Source organism: Nanorana parkeri, unplaced genomic scaffold (genome assembly GCF_000935625.1).
Source record: "Nanorana parkeri isolate BGI_ZX_2015 unplaced genomic scaffold, ASM93562v1 scaffold111, whole genome shotgun sequence".
Classification (NCBI taxonomy): Eukaryota; Metazoa; Chordata; class Amphibia; order Anura; family Dicroglossidae; genus Nanorana; species Nanorana parkeri.
Genome location: NW_017306379.1, coordinates 2,132,774 through 2,148,288, shown reverse-complemented (window position 1 = coordinate 2,148,288; position 15,515 = coordinate 2,132,774). Strand labels below are relative to the sequence as shown.

The 15,515-nt window shown below is 42.3% G+C and overlaps 1 protein-coding gene across 1 annotated transcript in view; it reads left to right on the top strand.

The window, feature by feature from the left end:
* The window catches only part of TTLL7 (tubulin tyrosine ligase like 7), a 139,931-nt gene that overhangs the window by 97,922 nt on the left and 26,494 nt on the right, over positions 1–15,515 (top strand). Inside the window, exons 15-17 of the mRNA XM_018553127.1 lie at positions 2,479–2,659; positions 5,549–5,754; positions 9,950–10,087. Of these exons, the coding sequence (XP_018408629.1) occupies positions 2,479–2,659; positions 5,549–5,754; positions 9,950–10,087 (525 nt within the window). The remainder of the gene's footprint in view (positions 1–2,478; positions 2,660–5,548; positions 5,755–9,949; positions 10,088–15,515) is intronic.

The following is a 15,515-nucleotide window of genomic DNA, read 5'->3' as shown; positions in this document are numbered from 1 at the left end:
AAACATGTTAATGTAAAAAATTACCTTGCTGTAAAAAATCTTCTCAGTATGGACTACTATTTTGGATGCCTGATTTCTATATATAATTTGAAATGACCTATGTGTATAAGGGCAGTCATATTTGTTTATTACAGAGTTTAAAGGTGCCCATACACCTTGCGATTATCGTATGATAATCGCGGGAAATCCCGCGATCGTACGATAATCGCAAGGTGTACGGAAGGCGTGCAACCGTTTTTACTGTACGGTCGCACGTCTTTTGTCGAACCAGCATGCTAGAAAACCCGCCGAGAATCGTACAATTCTGTGCGGGTTTCTAGCCTGCTCGTTCGACAACTGTGGAACGGGCCGGTGTGCGCAAGCGCCCGTTCAGCATTGTGGTCATCGGAAGCCCGCCCCTCAGTGGGGCGGGCTTTTGATGATCGCAAGTATGATCTGCCTGTCCAAGATGGGCAGATCGTACGAGCTTTTAATAAGCTTACGACCATCGCAAGACAAAAGTCTTGAGATGGTCATAAGGTGTATGGGCACCTTAAGACTCTGCTTTCTGCTTTGTGGCACCACACAATGGTTGGGCTTTATAGCACCTTCTCACAATACAAGTCTATGACTCTTTAAAAACAATGCACTTCTGTACAACTGATCTCTAATCTTTATATTATATCTATAATTGAATAGCCTGCTCTTCAAGTCAGCCAATCACAGTAGCAGGAAGTGACATTTCTGGGGAAATTCTGTACACAAACTATACATACTGCAGGGAATTTATCATATCAATTGCGAGTGTTTGAACTTGCACGGAATATATTTGCACCAGATTTATGATGCTAGTGTAATGTTGTTGATAAATGAGGTTTAATAGACTCCAGGAAAGAAGACTTGTAACTCCAAGCAAAAAGCTTGACTGTCGCTTCTTGAAGAAGTGGTCAAGGGGACTTCTTAAGTTGTGATTGTTTTCTTAGGTTATGCTCCAGTTTCAGACAGCCCCAGAACAAGTGCAGATGAAAACAGGTGCAAAAAACGTGCAGTTGAAACAGTAGTGCAAGCTCAGGTGAAAACAGGGGTACATGTTGAAAGATGGATTTGCACATAAAACAAAATGAGCTAAGATTGTATTTATTTTGAAAAACAAATTTAGAACATTACAGCAGTTACAGTTTTAAATGTTTAATTTTAATTAAAATTAATTTTAATTAAAATTGCCTAATTAAAATTTTAATGTAATTAGGTAATTTTTAATAGCATTGCATTACAAAATGGCTTGTGGAACAATTATAAATGCTATAATACTTTTTCATTTTGTTTTTTTTTTAAAGTGGAGTTATCCTTTTATAGCAACTAAAGGAGTAATTTATAAATGAAGCTGCTTAATTATAAATGTCTCATATTTTTCTTACTGCTTCTGTTCAGCACTGCGTTGCTTTGGATATATTGTACATAAGCACAAGATTTGGGTTATTATGGTTTCCCCATTATGTTATATTAATTGTTTTATAAGAAAGAGCTACTGCAGAATTCAGAATGCCCATTCACTAACTGTATATGTTTCGCTGAAAACGTATTCATTGTTTTATCCTATAATAATTTTCTCATTGAAAGCTTTCATTCACTTACCTAATGTTTTAAAATGTTCTGCTTTTACATACACTTTAAATTTGAGTATCCAGACATGGTCACACCACTCAGTCTTTTATAGCATGCAGGACTATGATAGGACTAAGGACTGGCTGCTCAGGATAGGAAAAAGGTTTTACAGCTACATGAGCCACAACCATTATGAAGATTTTTCATTTTTTAATAGAATTGCAGTTTGATTCTCACGGCCCTGAACCGGCAGCTTCCATCTTGACTAGTGCAGACTCCGTGTATCGATATTGCTTAGCAAGATAATAATATGGAAGAAGTTTCTCGAGTAAACTTTATCAATAGGCTTGAAGGACAGTCTGTTAATTAACACATTTAACGGATATGAAGAAACAGCCGTTAATAAACTTTATTGATCTGCACATTAAAAAAACCCAAAAACAACATACTGTGCAAGGTTTAGTCTCAGCCGTGACTAATTAAGAGATCAAATCTGTCAAAACCCCCCCCAAAACTGCCAACTTTGAGATAAATGTTATAGTGCAGTACATGTTTTCCTTCAATATTTTGCTAGACTTGGCAGTGGACAGTGGCTGTCTTAAAGAGAACCAGTTACCAATGGCCATTAATAATAACCAGAATGTCTTGAATTGTTATAATAAAGCAAATATTCCTCTCAAGGATTACTTGTTTAATTATTTACTTTTATTCTCTCCCTGCCAATGTAAGAGTGTCAGGCTGTAAGGCCGTCCTGCCTCATGCCTGAGCTTAGCACTGATAGCATGCACCCTAAAATTGTCATTGCCAGAAGCTCATATGTCATTGGCTGGTTCAAAGCTGTTATTATAACGTAGCTTACATGGTACCCTGTTTATAGAGCCATTCTTCTTGCAGACGTTGTCCTCCATGCCAGAATGTACACCCACCTTGAAGAAAAAGAACCACAGCAGCAATAGCAGCAGCACCTCCGGCTCAGACAGCAGCACGGACAGCGAGGAGGAAACGCTGGTGAAGGAGAAGAAGGTTTCCTATGAGCTGGAAGAACAGAAATACAAATCCCTGGAAAGGTCCAGTACGTACATTTGATTGTTACTTTATAACATGGAATCAGCAAGTGTGGCTGCTATAGAGCCATATATCATTTTTAAAAACCTTTTAAAGCAGAATTTTGCACACCAACTATTGTCCCGGAAATGTCAGCTTTATTGTTGTTATTTACCATTTACCTCCTATTCCCATAGGAAAGCAGCAGGTAAGTAATTATGTGCATTTTTCTAATGCAGCACGGACTACTGCGTCTGCACTTCCTGCTCCCCATTCTTGGCACTGGAAAGATGCTTACATTAGGTAGGGCACTATGCTGAGATGCAGTCCTAATCCCTCCTCCAACCTGCTATATTAGCTCTTCTGGGTTTTTGGAAAAGAGGCATTCTACAGCTCATGCATGGGATTCATGACAACAGGGGTGGGTGGGTGCTGCTGAACAGGAAGCTGTAAAATCTCCCAATGTAGCTCAGGCTTCAGTGAGCGATAGATGCGGCAGGCAAGGAAGATTTTGTGACAAAGGAGCACTCCCTGCGGTTAACATCGAACACTACAATAAAATTTCATTTTTTATTTAAAACTAGTTGCTAGCATTTTGCCTTTTCACTTATAAGTGACCCTGACAAGTCTGTTAAAACATGCTAAAGGCAGGTCCCTGCAATAGAAGAGCTCTTATGCTCACCTCTTTGGTGACCCATATCTCTTACCTTCCCGTATTCCAGCCTCCATCAGACTCTTGAGCATTCAACACTTAGGGGGGTGTCAGATACCCGTGTATCTGCGTATCTACGCCTGGCATCCCACTACATGCAGTGGTTTAATCCTCCGACTCTTACATCATTACAGGACATAGGGGTCAGAGTATGGAACTACATTGCCTGGTGGGGGAAACAAGCATTCAACCCTACCGGAAGTCAGTGACGTGCGGTGCCTTCTGTACTGGGTGAGGCATCCCCCAGCCCGCCCTAGCTCTGCCCCTGTCTAACCGAAGCTCCACTTCTCCTGCTGAAGCCCCACCCCTGGCTCAGTAACCAAGCTGTGTGGGGAGGAGGAAGGGAGGAGCCTCCCTGTCCCTCACTTGCTGGTCACTGGTGAGGCATCGAGATCGATGTCCTCACTGTTTTGTTTTTCCTTTTTTTGATTGGACAGCTTGGACCAATGGTGCTTTGCATTGGTCCAAGCCATCCACAGAGCTCACGCCTCTAACACGGTGTAGAGGCTGTGACAGCTCTTGCCTCACTAGTTAGGTTACACAAGCAGTGGGGAAGCCCGTTGCTGTGTAACCTAACTTAGCTGCCAAAAGCCGAATGCTTGTAACCTGTAACAAGCCGATCTGAATGGAGAAAAAGCTGTCAGGGACTTGAAGCTGACACCATTTTTCTTTATAATTCTAGGTGAGGCTCTGCCTCACCTGCCTCCCCTGACCGCATGTCCCTGCGGAAGTGTTAAATGCTAATAACATTTTCGCTGGAATTGAGAAAAGGTAGGAGACAAGGGCTGTCAAAGTGAGTATAACAGTCAACCCAGGGGCTTAGTGGATAGCACTTCTGTCATGCTCCATGTGCTTGTGTAGGTTTTCATCGGGTACACCGATTTTCTTCCCACACCTCAAAGACGCTGTAAAAGGTCTTTGAGGTGTTAGGTTAATTGGCTCCTGTCCAAAAAAATGGCCCCAGTTTAATATTCTACTGAGCACACCGAAAATAGCTGCCTTGCTTCCTATCTGCCCCAACACCAAGTGAGAAAGGTGCTATAGAAATATAAATTAATGAGCCCCTCTATTGCAGGGACCTACTGCTAGCATACTTTTATAGACTTGACAGGGTCACTTTAAGCCTTCTTCCTTTTTAAGGTAGACTGTCCAAAGTGGGTGCCATATTAATCCAAACCAGTTAAGCCTTTTAGGCAGCAGCTACTCGAAGGATTCCGTTTTAAAACCAGTTAACGGCACCACGATTTACCCTGTGTATTTTTTTTATTTATACTCTGCCAGCCATTTAAGGCCAATGAATTTGAGATAATGGAAAGGGAGGTCTTGCAGGATTCGCTGCATCTGTCATGTTTAACTGGAAAGAGTTTCCCATTTAATCGCATTCTTCAGACTCTCGTTTCAACCACCATCCCTCTTACAGCCAGCATCCCGATGTCCATTAATCAACCACAACCCTTAGCAGGCGAAATGTAGCGTGTCTGTTTACACAAACACAGTCAGGACCATTTATTTATCCAGCGCCGGAGACGCCTGGCATCCCAAAACCTCCCCGCACTCTCCTGTGATTACAATCTGGATTTTATATCAGACTTCTGGGACAGCTTTGATCAGAACAGCAAATGCACTTGTGCTCTTGGTTTAGGAACGCCACATCTAATTTTGCTTTAATGACATAACCTGTGTGTCCTGCCTATGAAATGTAGAGCTCATAGTGGCTGTCATACGGCCGGGCATAAACTGCATTGCCACTTCATTTTCTGCAATAAAATCCTCCGTGTTCTACAATTTCATTTTTGGCTGAGTCGTCGGACTGACAGAATTTCTTGTACTGACTGCTAACTGTACTTCGTAATTGTTTTCCCATTCTTTCTGTGACTGGTGTGTTATCCATTACCTCAATCCATGTAGCCATCATGGTATTGTCACCCCTCACACTGGAGGACTTGTATTTTATCTAGAATACATGTTGGCACCAAAATCTCTTGCACCCTATTTGCTATTCTATTTACCTCAACTTCAGCATTTTAGTTGTGCTATCTTCTCTTTACTACTCTGCATGTCAATGCAACCAAAAAGAAAAAAATCTTTGTAAAAAATATGATTTTTATGGAATAACACTGTTTTTCTTTTATATGGCAGGTAGAATACATTGTAAACCTCCCATCAAAACGCGGCCCTTTCCTTATTCTTCTCCGTCATCATCGACTCCTATTCGGCGCTCTGTCAGCTGTCCCCGTTCCATCACTGTACTCAATGCACCCTCGCCACATGTAGAGCAAAGACCCCTCTCATCAAAAGTCTCAGCACAGGTGTCAAGGCCGTCTTCTGGAAACCGGACCAACTCTCTTAATCGCAATTCCTCATCGCATAGAGTGCCACACAGCGGTACTTGTGCCAGTATGTACCCAACACTGGTGAGTGGCTGAAACAGAGGGCTGGCTTTACAATAAAGAACACCTATGTATTTAATGCACTGTATGTATTCATTACTTGACTAGAAACTTAACTAAGTAAATATAAACTGTTGTATATCAATAGTGGCTGCCCTTTGCAGCCATCAAATGTTGAGTCTCCTATCTGGGACATAATCCAATGGTTTCAAATACCATCAAGCTGCATAAGAAATATAGTGAGCAGGAATTCTGCCTACATCCTACCTTAGTTGGCTGCATGCATGTTCCTGATAAATGACTTAGAAAGATGGTCAGGGAAATATAATTTTCCAGAGGTCAGCAATGGAAGCCTATGTTCTCCCCTCATGACAGGTTTCTTGGATTGCTTCTGTCATGAAAAGCTGCAAAAGGTGTCTCCAGATTTAATCTGGGGCTCAGTCAAAGAGATTTTCCAGTTTTTCATGTCCCTGTGACAATGGATTCACCAGACAGGAAATAAAGGTAAATCATAGTTTACATAGTATTTGAGGGTGAATCAAGACATAAGTCTATCAAGTTCAACCTATTGCGTGTATGCATTTATGTTTGAGCAGGTGTGTGCGTGTATATGAGTCCATGTGTGATTTTGCTCTTAAGAGTACTGGTACCCCTTTATGTTATGGTCTTCAAGGAACTTGTCCAGGAGTTTCTTGAATAATTCCACACTCTTAGCTGTGTGGAGAGTGTGGAATTGTCCAAGAACAGATTGGGAGGTTTGAAAGTTTGTGGACCCACCTTCTATGAGGAGGCGAGTAACAACCTAGGTGGAGGGAAGGCAAGGAACATAGTGTACCTGGATTTTGCAAAAGCATTTGACACAGTAATACATAAACGCTTAATACACAAGCTGAAATCTATGGCCATAGATTAAATGGTGTGTACATGGATAGAGTACTGGCTACAGGAACATGTCCAGAGAGTATTGATAAATGTCTCTTTTTAACATTGGTCTAAGGTCGAGAGTGGTGTGCCTCAGGGTTCTGTGCTAGAACCAGTACTGTTTAACCTGTATATAAATGATATTGGGGGAGGTGTTAATGGGCATTAGGGATGGGCTGCCGGTTCGAATCGAGGAAAAGTTTGACTCGAACATCGCCTGTTCGAGCGTTCGCCGAACGCAAGAACTTTGAGGGATGTTTGCGGTCTGTTTGACCGCGCAACGTCCCACAAGGCAATGCACTCTCTGAAGCTCTAATTGGTTAAAGGCTTACACCTGACCACAGATCAGGTCATTTGATCAAAAGTCTGGACTTTTTAATAACTATTTTATTTAACTCTTTAGTGAATGGGTGATCCGGCAAGACCACAGGTGAGGTGCAAGACTTTGCCCAATCAGGGCTCAGTACTTAGTTAGAGCCGTGATTGGGCAAAGTCATGATGATTTTGCCCAATCATGGCTCATAGCTAAATTCCAGCAGCACACTCTATAAGGCTGCTTACACCGCAGCCCTACATAGTGTGTTGCTGGAGTTAAAAAAGAGAGTTCTATATCAGAGTTCTATATACAGCGTTCTATAGCAGAGTTCCATATCAGAGTTCCATATCAGAGTTCCATATCAGAGTTCTATATCAGAGTTCTATATCAGAGTCCCATATCAGAGTTCTATATCAGAGTTCTACAGCATCCTATCTACAGCGCCCTATATACAGAATTCTATATACAGCGTCCTATATACAGCGTTCTATAGCAGAGTCCCATAGCAGAGTCCCATAGCAGAGTCCCATAGCAGAGTCCCATAGCAGAGTCCCATAGCATCCTGTCTACAGCGCCCTACATACAGCATTCTATATACAGCGTCCTATATACATCGTTCTATATCAGAGTTGTGTACTATAGCAGTCAGTCATAGTGGTCTCTTATAGCAGTCAATCAGAACAGTTGATTCTAACAGTCGATTTTTGAAGTCTATTGCAATAAACATCATGTCAGAAAGGCCAAAAAGGACAGGCAGACCCTCCTATGCAGCAATAAGAGGGCAAGCAGCCTCCGTGTCCGCAGGCCAAAGTCGTGGTCGTCGTTGTGGACAACGCTGGACGCTGTGATTGACCATGAATTACATCGGTGGATCCATTTTTTTGGGTTTAAAAAACAAAATACTTGTCAAAAACATGTCTTTTGTTTTTTTTTCCAAATAAAGGATTTGATCAAAAGTCTTGACTTTTTAATAACTATTTTATTTAACCCTTTAGTGAATGAGTAGGGGTACAAGTACCCCCCTACTCATTTACAAGGGGGGTGGCGGCATCTGCGTGCCCCTTTTAATTAAAGAGGTACCCTGATGCAAATAAGCCCCCTTGCCCACAGACCCCCACAACCACCAGGTTGTGGGGAAGAGGCCCTTGTCCCCATCAGCACAGGGACAAGGTGTTTTTCCATGGGCGACTCTGGAAAAGCACCCTCCCAGTGCCGAGGGCATGTGGCCTGGTGTGGGACGGAGTGGAAGGCGCTCGCTCGTCCCTCCCCTTTCAGGCCCCGCCAGGCCTATGCTCCGATCAAGGGTCTGGTATGGAATTTTAGGGGGACACCACGTTCCCCCCCCCCCACTTTTGGGGGTGAGGTTCCTCCTTAAAATTCCTACCAGACCTTAAGGGCCTGGTATGACTTTAAGGGGGAACCCCACACACTTTTTTTCATGGGGTCCCTCCTCACTATTCCTACCAAACCTTAAGGGTCTGTTATGACTTTTAGGGGGAACCCTACACTTTAAAAAAAATAAAAATTGGTCCCTCCTAACATTTCTACCAGACCTAAAGGGTCTGGTATTGTTTGGCAAGGGTAACTGCACGCTTTAAGAGTAAAAATAAAATATGTAATTTTTTTTTCTTTAGGTTCTATACATCGTGCAGCTCCGCCACTTCACAGGCAGTTTATGGGGACCCCCCAGGCACGATATTTGAAGGAATTTTTCATTTTTATTGTTACCCTTTAAGTGATGTTAAAATCACTGCTCCTTTAAAAACAATTTTTTTTTCTTTCATTGATTCCTGTCCCCTAGTGCAGTACCCGGACCCCCATACACCTTTTATGGACAATAACTTGTATTTAAGCCCTCTTAAAGGGGACAATCGTTTTTGAAAGTTCTATCCCCATTGATTTGCATTGAGTTCGAGTTCGAATTCGAACATTTCGGCTGTTCGAATGTTCAAATACAAACCGACCTCGGGCCTGTTCGGACCGTCACTAATAGCCATGTTTCTGTGTTTGCAGATGATACTAAAATTAGGAGCTTAGATATTATAACATTACAGGAGGACCTGCATAAAATAGGGGAGTGGGCAACTATGTGGCAGATGAGGTTTACATTTTAAAAATGTAAAGAAATGCATTTTGGGGTTAAAAACGGGCAAGCGGAATACACATTAATGGGAACTCCACTAGAGAAGTCAGAAGTGGAAAAAGATTTTGGGGTCATAGTAGACCACAGATTGAATAATAGCTTGCAATGCCAGGCTGCAGCAAACAAAGCGAGCAGAGTCCTGTCATGTATTAAAAAGGGAATGTACTCCAGAAACAAAGGAATAATTTTTTCACTTTACAGATCCCTGGTTCGGCCTCATCTTGAGTATGCGGCTCAATTTTGGTCACCAATCCACAGAAAAGATGTCCTTGAGCTGGAGAGAGTCCAGAGAAGGGCAATGAAACTAAATAGGGCTGGAGGACCATAGCTGGCAGACAAGGTTGCTCAATTTAAACTTGTTCACGCTGGAAGTGAGGCGATTAGGAGGGGACATGATTTTGATATACAAAATGTTTAATGGTGATGCAATATCGTCGAGACGTCGCACTGCCGCTGCCACGTACCCGCACGTAAGGTCGGAAAGCTGGTCGTAAGTGCGAGTGGTCGCAAAACAGGTAAGTCGTAAAGCGAGGAATGTCTGTCTATGGTTTTCTGTGGTATTCGCAGCGAATATTCGTAAACTAACGAAAATTCGGATTTCGTCCGAAACCCGAACCGAATTGAATTTCAGATCCAAATCCCAAAATAACGAAATATCCGAACCGAACCAAATTTTTCCGCAGCTTACATGTTTACTAGCTATACAATGACCTGGATAAATGAGAACCTTCACAGGCATGTTGTCCAGTTCGGGTTTATATCTACTTTACGAATGTTTAACCCTAGTCTTTTACCATCTCGTTGTGTAACAATGATTTACTGTAAATTCTTTTTTTCAGAACGAGACCGGGTTGCATCACCTAACAAAAGATCAGGAGGAGGAACTAACACGGCAGACTCTGCTTGTTTTACGAGATATGAGAATCAGGTTCCCAGGGAAGGTGGACGAGGATGAAACATGTTCTATTATAGATGATGTGAGTCTTTTGTCTCTGAACAGTGTGGCTCAGAGCTATAATGTTTATGGCTTGCACTGGGAAAAAAACCTGCTTGCTACATATTGGAGGAGGAGTCCAGCAAAACTCACTTTCTATAGGGATGAATGTAATAATACATGTAAACACACAAAAAAGGAGACACATTGCAACATGCAGCAGTGAGAATTTAAATTTTAACTGAAGCCAGAATAATTTTTGTGCTTTGGATAGATTGAAGAGGGATTAGAACACATGTTGGTTTTTATTGCTATTTGTGTCTTTGTTATGGAGGTTGACCTTCTCTACTGGTGACCGTTATCACAGAAAGTGAAAGTAAATCCTAAATTTTGGGTTGTCACCAAACAGGAATAATTGGGAAATCTTCCAATGGGGACACTAGTTCTAGTGACCCTGCTGACCACCAGGGATTTCCCTCTCTTTGGAGGAATTTCCTCTCACTTCCTGTTGCAATGGGACACAGATGGCAAACAATAGCCTACAGGGGTTATAACTAGGCATGCACCAAGTTGCCAATACATAGTATTTGGGCAAGTACTCGTACTTGCCCAAATGCTCAGATACCGGAACTTCCGATCAGAGGGAGATTTCCTCTGACCGGCAGTGCTGCGAGGGAACATAGAGCCGGCTTCCCAGCCAATTAGGAAGCCAGGCCACGGGTAATGACTGGCGCCCGTCTTCCTGATTGGCACTAGAAGCTGGCTTAATGCTGTTTGGCCCAGCTCCATGCTGATTGGCCGGGAAGCCGGCTTCCAAGCCAATCAGCATAGAGTCGGCCTAACAGCATGGAGCCAGATTCCTGGCCAATCAGGAAGCCAGGCAGCTGGTAATGACCCTGCTTCCTGATTGGCCGGGAAGCCGGCTCCCTGCTGATTGGCCAATCAGCAGGGAGCCGGCCAAACAGCATGGAGCTGGCTTCCCCGGCAATCAAGAAACCGGGCAATGACACGCTGCATGGCTTCCTGATTGCCCGGGAAGCCAGCTCCATGCTACTGGAAGCACCGATATCGATACTGGGTATTGGCGAGTACCAAAATATAAATATCGGTACTCGTACTCAACACCAAAAAAACCAGTATCTGTACATCCCTAGTTATATCCCTCCCTTACTCTATCCAAAATGTTTTGTCTTCAGTTCTACGTTAACCTATAAGGAAAGAATTATGGAGATGCCTTTGCTGTCTTGTTTTTCAGTCTGAAAGCTCCAGAGCAGTCATGCCCATCCTTGCCTCTCTTAGTGGAGCTATGGAAGACACCCAGAAATACATATATAATGTAGTCTTTCACTAGCATGTGTTGTTTGGTTTTAATATCCAAAAATGCTGAAGAACCTGCACTGACAGGGTCACTTTGTATGTAAATGCATACGTGTAATAGAAAGGGGAATATACTTACTTTTATGGTGGCCCATTTGTTTAAATGCCACCTCTTTGCTTGCTGCTCCTTGACTGCTGCAAGTATTCCACACTTCTGGGTGTTCCCAACTGCTCCCCCTCAGCGTTTCTCCGTCTGGCTTGTACTTGAATGTAGAACATGTGAGCTGGCGGGAGGAAACACTGCTCGTAGTGGGGGAAAAAGGTATTGAACCCATCTAAATGGTTGAATACTTGCAGCAGCCAGGGAGAAGCAAAGAGGCAGCATTTCAATAATTGGGGTAAGAATATTGCCTCTTTTATTACAGGTATACTTTTTTATACAAAGTGACTTTGTGCTGGCAGGGTCACTTTAAACTCCAACTCCAATTTTGGAAATAAATAGAGTGCCCATCACTTTTTAAAAAATAAAAAAAAGCAGCTCTTTCTTTATTACTGTTTGCAGCGATGTCCCTCACAAACCAGTGCTCTGCAATGCAGCTCTAGTCCTCCAGAATCCATTTCTTCCTTCAGCCCACTTCCTGTCAGCCTATTGCATCAAAGAGCCGCCCTCTGGGGGTAGATCATCATGCCAGGCTGCATTTATAAGGGAATGCATTAGGAAAAGGCATCACGTTCTTAATGAAATTAATTAATGATGCCCACCTCCAAAATTAGAGGACACTTCACCAGATCAAACATCCCACAAATAAAAGTGATGGAAGGTGCTTCAAGCGGCGCAAGGGCCGGAAATGGGGTGAAACCTAAAATTAGGCTTGAAAAGTGAAACAAAAACAAGACACGCTCAATGCTTCTTTTATTTCAAGCCTCCGTTACAGAATTTCATCTTCTGTATTATTACAGGTGAACTGTAAAGGGAAAACATGAACTTGAAAAATTGAAAGAGCTAATTTCCGTTTAATAGACACAGTCAGGAGTTTTGGCCCTGTGTGTAGTGATTAGAAAAAGATTATGGGAATACGCATTACATCCCGCTGTCTCTCCAGCGTGCCACACGATCGGAGGGGCTGCGTACGACATATACAGAAGTGTCATTCTGTTGTCTGGGGGCAATTTGGGCCTCTCGCATAATGCTGAATGTGCGATTCATCTGTGTTTTCTTTTTCTTTTTTCCATTCTTCACCACTTAAAATTTCCTCGACCTCTATAATTAAGTTCAGATTAACCAAATGAACATTCTCCCCAAACAAAACCATTTTAATTACACTTTTGTTACTAATGTCTGTATTCCTTCCGAGTGGCTCTTTTGTTGTCGAGAACATTCACAAGGAACATGGGACCTTGTACAATTAAAATACAGCTGAATCTTTTCTCCAGGATATAACCCTGCGCATATACAATATTGCCCACATTGTTAAAGGCCTGACGTTCCAAAAAAAAGAAAAGAAAAAAAGTAAAGATTTATGTTTCGTGTTTTTTTACAACCTCCGAATGTTCTTCAAGAAAAGCTTTCAGCAGGCAATGAGTTGCTTCTACTGCTGTGATCAAATAACTTACCACACGGATATGAGGAAACTATTTTCATAGTTTACAGTGCCGGTGGAAATGGACCTTGGAGACCATTTACATTCTAGGTAACGTTTACACAATATGAATGTTTCCCAGGCAGCCATTACTGCATTGGCTGCGCATTCCAAGAGCCGTTGTGAGCGAAGCGGTTTGCGGCTGTGGGGACCGGTAATGCCTTGCTCACTGCCTCAGGCGCTTAACGTTTTAACACCTCAGATTTTGCCTATGGAAAAAAAAAAATGGCTCATAAAATTGCAACTGTGATAAGTCAAGAACCGGACTTGTCCAAAAGCTTGGAGAGCATCTGTTTTACTGCCCCACCTAGAGTAAAAGATGTTGGCGTGAAAAACCTACCAAGCCACATTGGGTGCATGACCAAAGTTTACTAAGCCCCATGGAACCATTTTGTTTATTTATCTGCATAGCCGCCAGTCCAGTACAACTTTGAGCACCAAGTGCACAGTGTTCTGAGGCTGTTTTAGCTTTGGTAGTTTATTAAAGTGGACATCTCAGCAACTTTACAATTCTGCATGAAAATATTTCTTGCCATGTCACAAACGGCAACATTGTCATTTTTCAAGAAAACTGTATTTTTGTATCATTAGTAAACCATGGTTGAGCTCTAGTCCACTGGCTTTGCCTGGCTGAAGCTGAGATGTCATCAGTATGCTGCAGACAGGAGGGGGCCTTTCCTCAGTCTCCTGTCCCAACCCCTTTCCCTCTCCACTATGATCAGAATGCAATATTAAACATTTGTAAATGAAAGGATGTAATCTGCTGCTACATAAGGAATCCTAATGCACCCCTCCTGGACCACAGCTTGCCATACTGCAACCATCTCAGAAAACAAAATTAAGACAGTCCAGTACTTAAAGTGACACTAAATTCAGAAGGTAAATCTTAAAAATGCATTCAAGTACCCTAACTATTAACAAAAATATATCTTTTTTGTGTATCACTCAGCTTTAGATCCTCAAATCATCTCTGAATTGGTGTTGACACTGTCCTTCCTTCTGGAGGGTGGCTACTTTTGTTTCCCACAGTCGCTGTGTGTGTTGTAAAGTAGTCACCGCTCCAAGCTCACTCCCCTAATAGACTATAATCTACATACAAATTAAGTTACTTAGATGTGAGATTGTAGTCCATGGGAGCGAGCTTGGAGTGGTGACTACTTTACAACACATGCAGGGACCGTGGGGAACAAAAGTAGCCCCCCTCCAGAAGGAAGGACAGTGTCAGCACCAATTCAGAGATGATTGGAGGATCTACAGCCGAGTGATACACAAATAAGATACATTTTTCTTAATAATTAAGGTGCCTGAATGTATTTTTGTCAAGGAATGTCAAGGAACTTCTAAGTTGATCCTTAGATACTGGGCCGTCTTCATTTTGTATTCTAATATTGTAAGTTTGTAGCAAGTCACTGTTCGCCATGGTGCCCAAGTGTGGCCCGGGTCTTTAACAATCTTGGCAGGTATCCTGCAGCTCAGGCTTCAGCAAGTAAATTCATAAAGTACACTTCCAGTGATTCTATGAGGTGCTCTTTGGATTTTGAGTGCCAGAGGTTTCATTGACATGTATGTAAAGTCAAAACTTCTCTCTTCAATTTTGGATAAAGTGTTATTATTATTATATTATTATACAGGATTTATATAGCGCCAACAGTTTGTGCAGCGCTTCACAATATAAGGAAGACATTACAATCACAATAAAATTCAAAACAAGATGGTAAGGAGGGCCCTGCCCCTGAGGGCTTACAATCTAAAAGGGAGGGGCAAGTGATACATGAGGAGGTAGCTGTGTGGGGATGAATTATTTAAGAAATTGATATTTCAGGGGTTAGGTTGAGGCGGGATAGGCTTCCCTGAAGAGATAAGTCTTAAGGTATCACCTAATGGCAGTCAGTGTGGGGGTAGGGGGTGGTTAAGACCCATGAGGGTTTGTTTTGTGGTTTGTTTGTTTTTTGGCCCGTGTGCTGTTATGGAGAATTATCCTCACTTCCTAGAGACACAAGAGGAAGTAAGGACTTATTCACACATCAAAATGTGCCAGCTGCGCATCTACGCGTGGATCCAGCCACAGGAATCTGCTGGCTGATTTTTCCGTGTGAATGAGCCCTTAGAGGAACTCTATGTAAAGTGAGAATAAATGATTGGGCTGCCCTAACACAGCACACATTAACATGTGTCATACTGCACACACTAAGGTGTTTGTGGTAATACACAATGGTGTAAAGGGGTATTTAAGCTTTTTTTTAAGCCTTGAGTTGGAAGGATTACAGCATAAGACATTTTTTTATAGATGTCAAGTTTCCTTTTGGGAAGAATTTTGGGAAGAATTTTCTTCACTTCCTGTGCAGATTGGGACTGGAAGTCAGGGTACATGTTCTCAGGGAGAACTTAAACAGTAATAAAAACCTGAGTGGTCCTCTCTGTAGCCAAGTTCTGCGTTAACATTTATAAATTATTCATAAAAAGATTAAGATATTATAGGAAGTCAAAGATTTATATAGCCCTCCACTAACATCT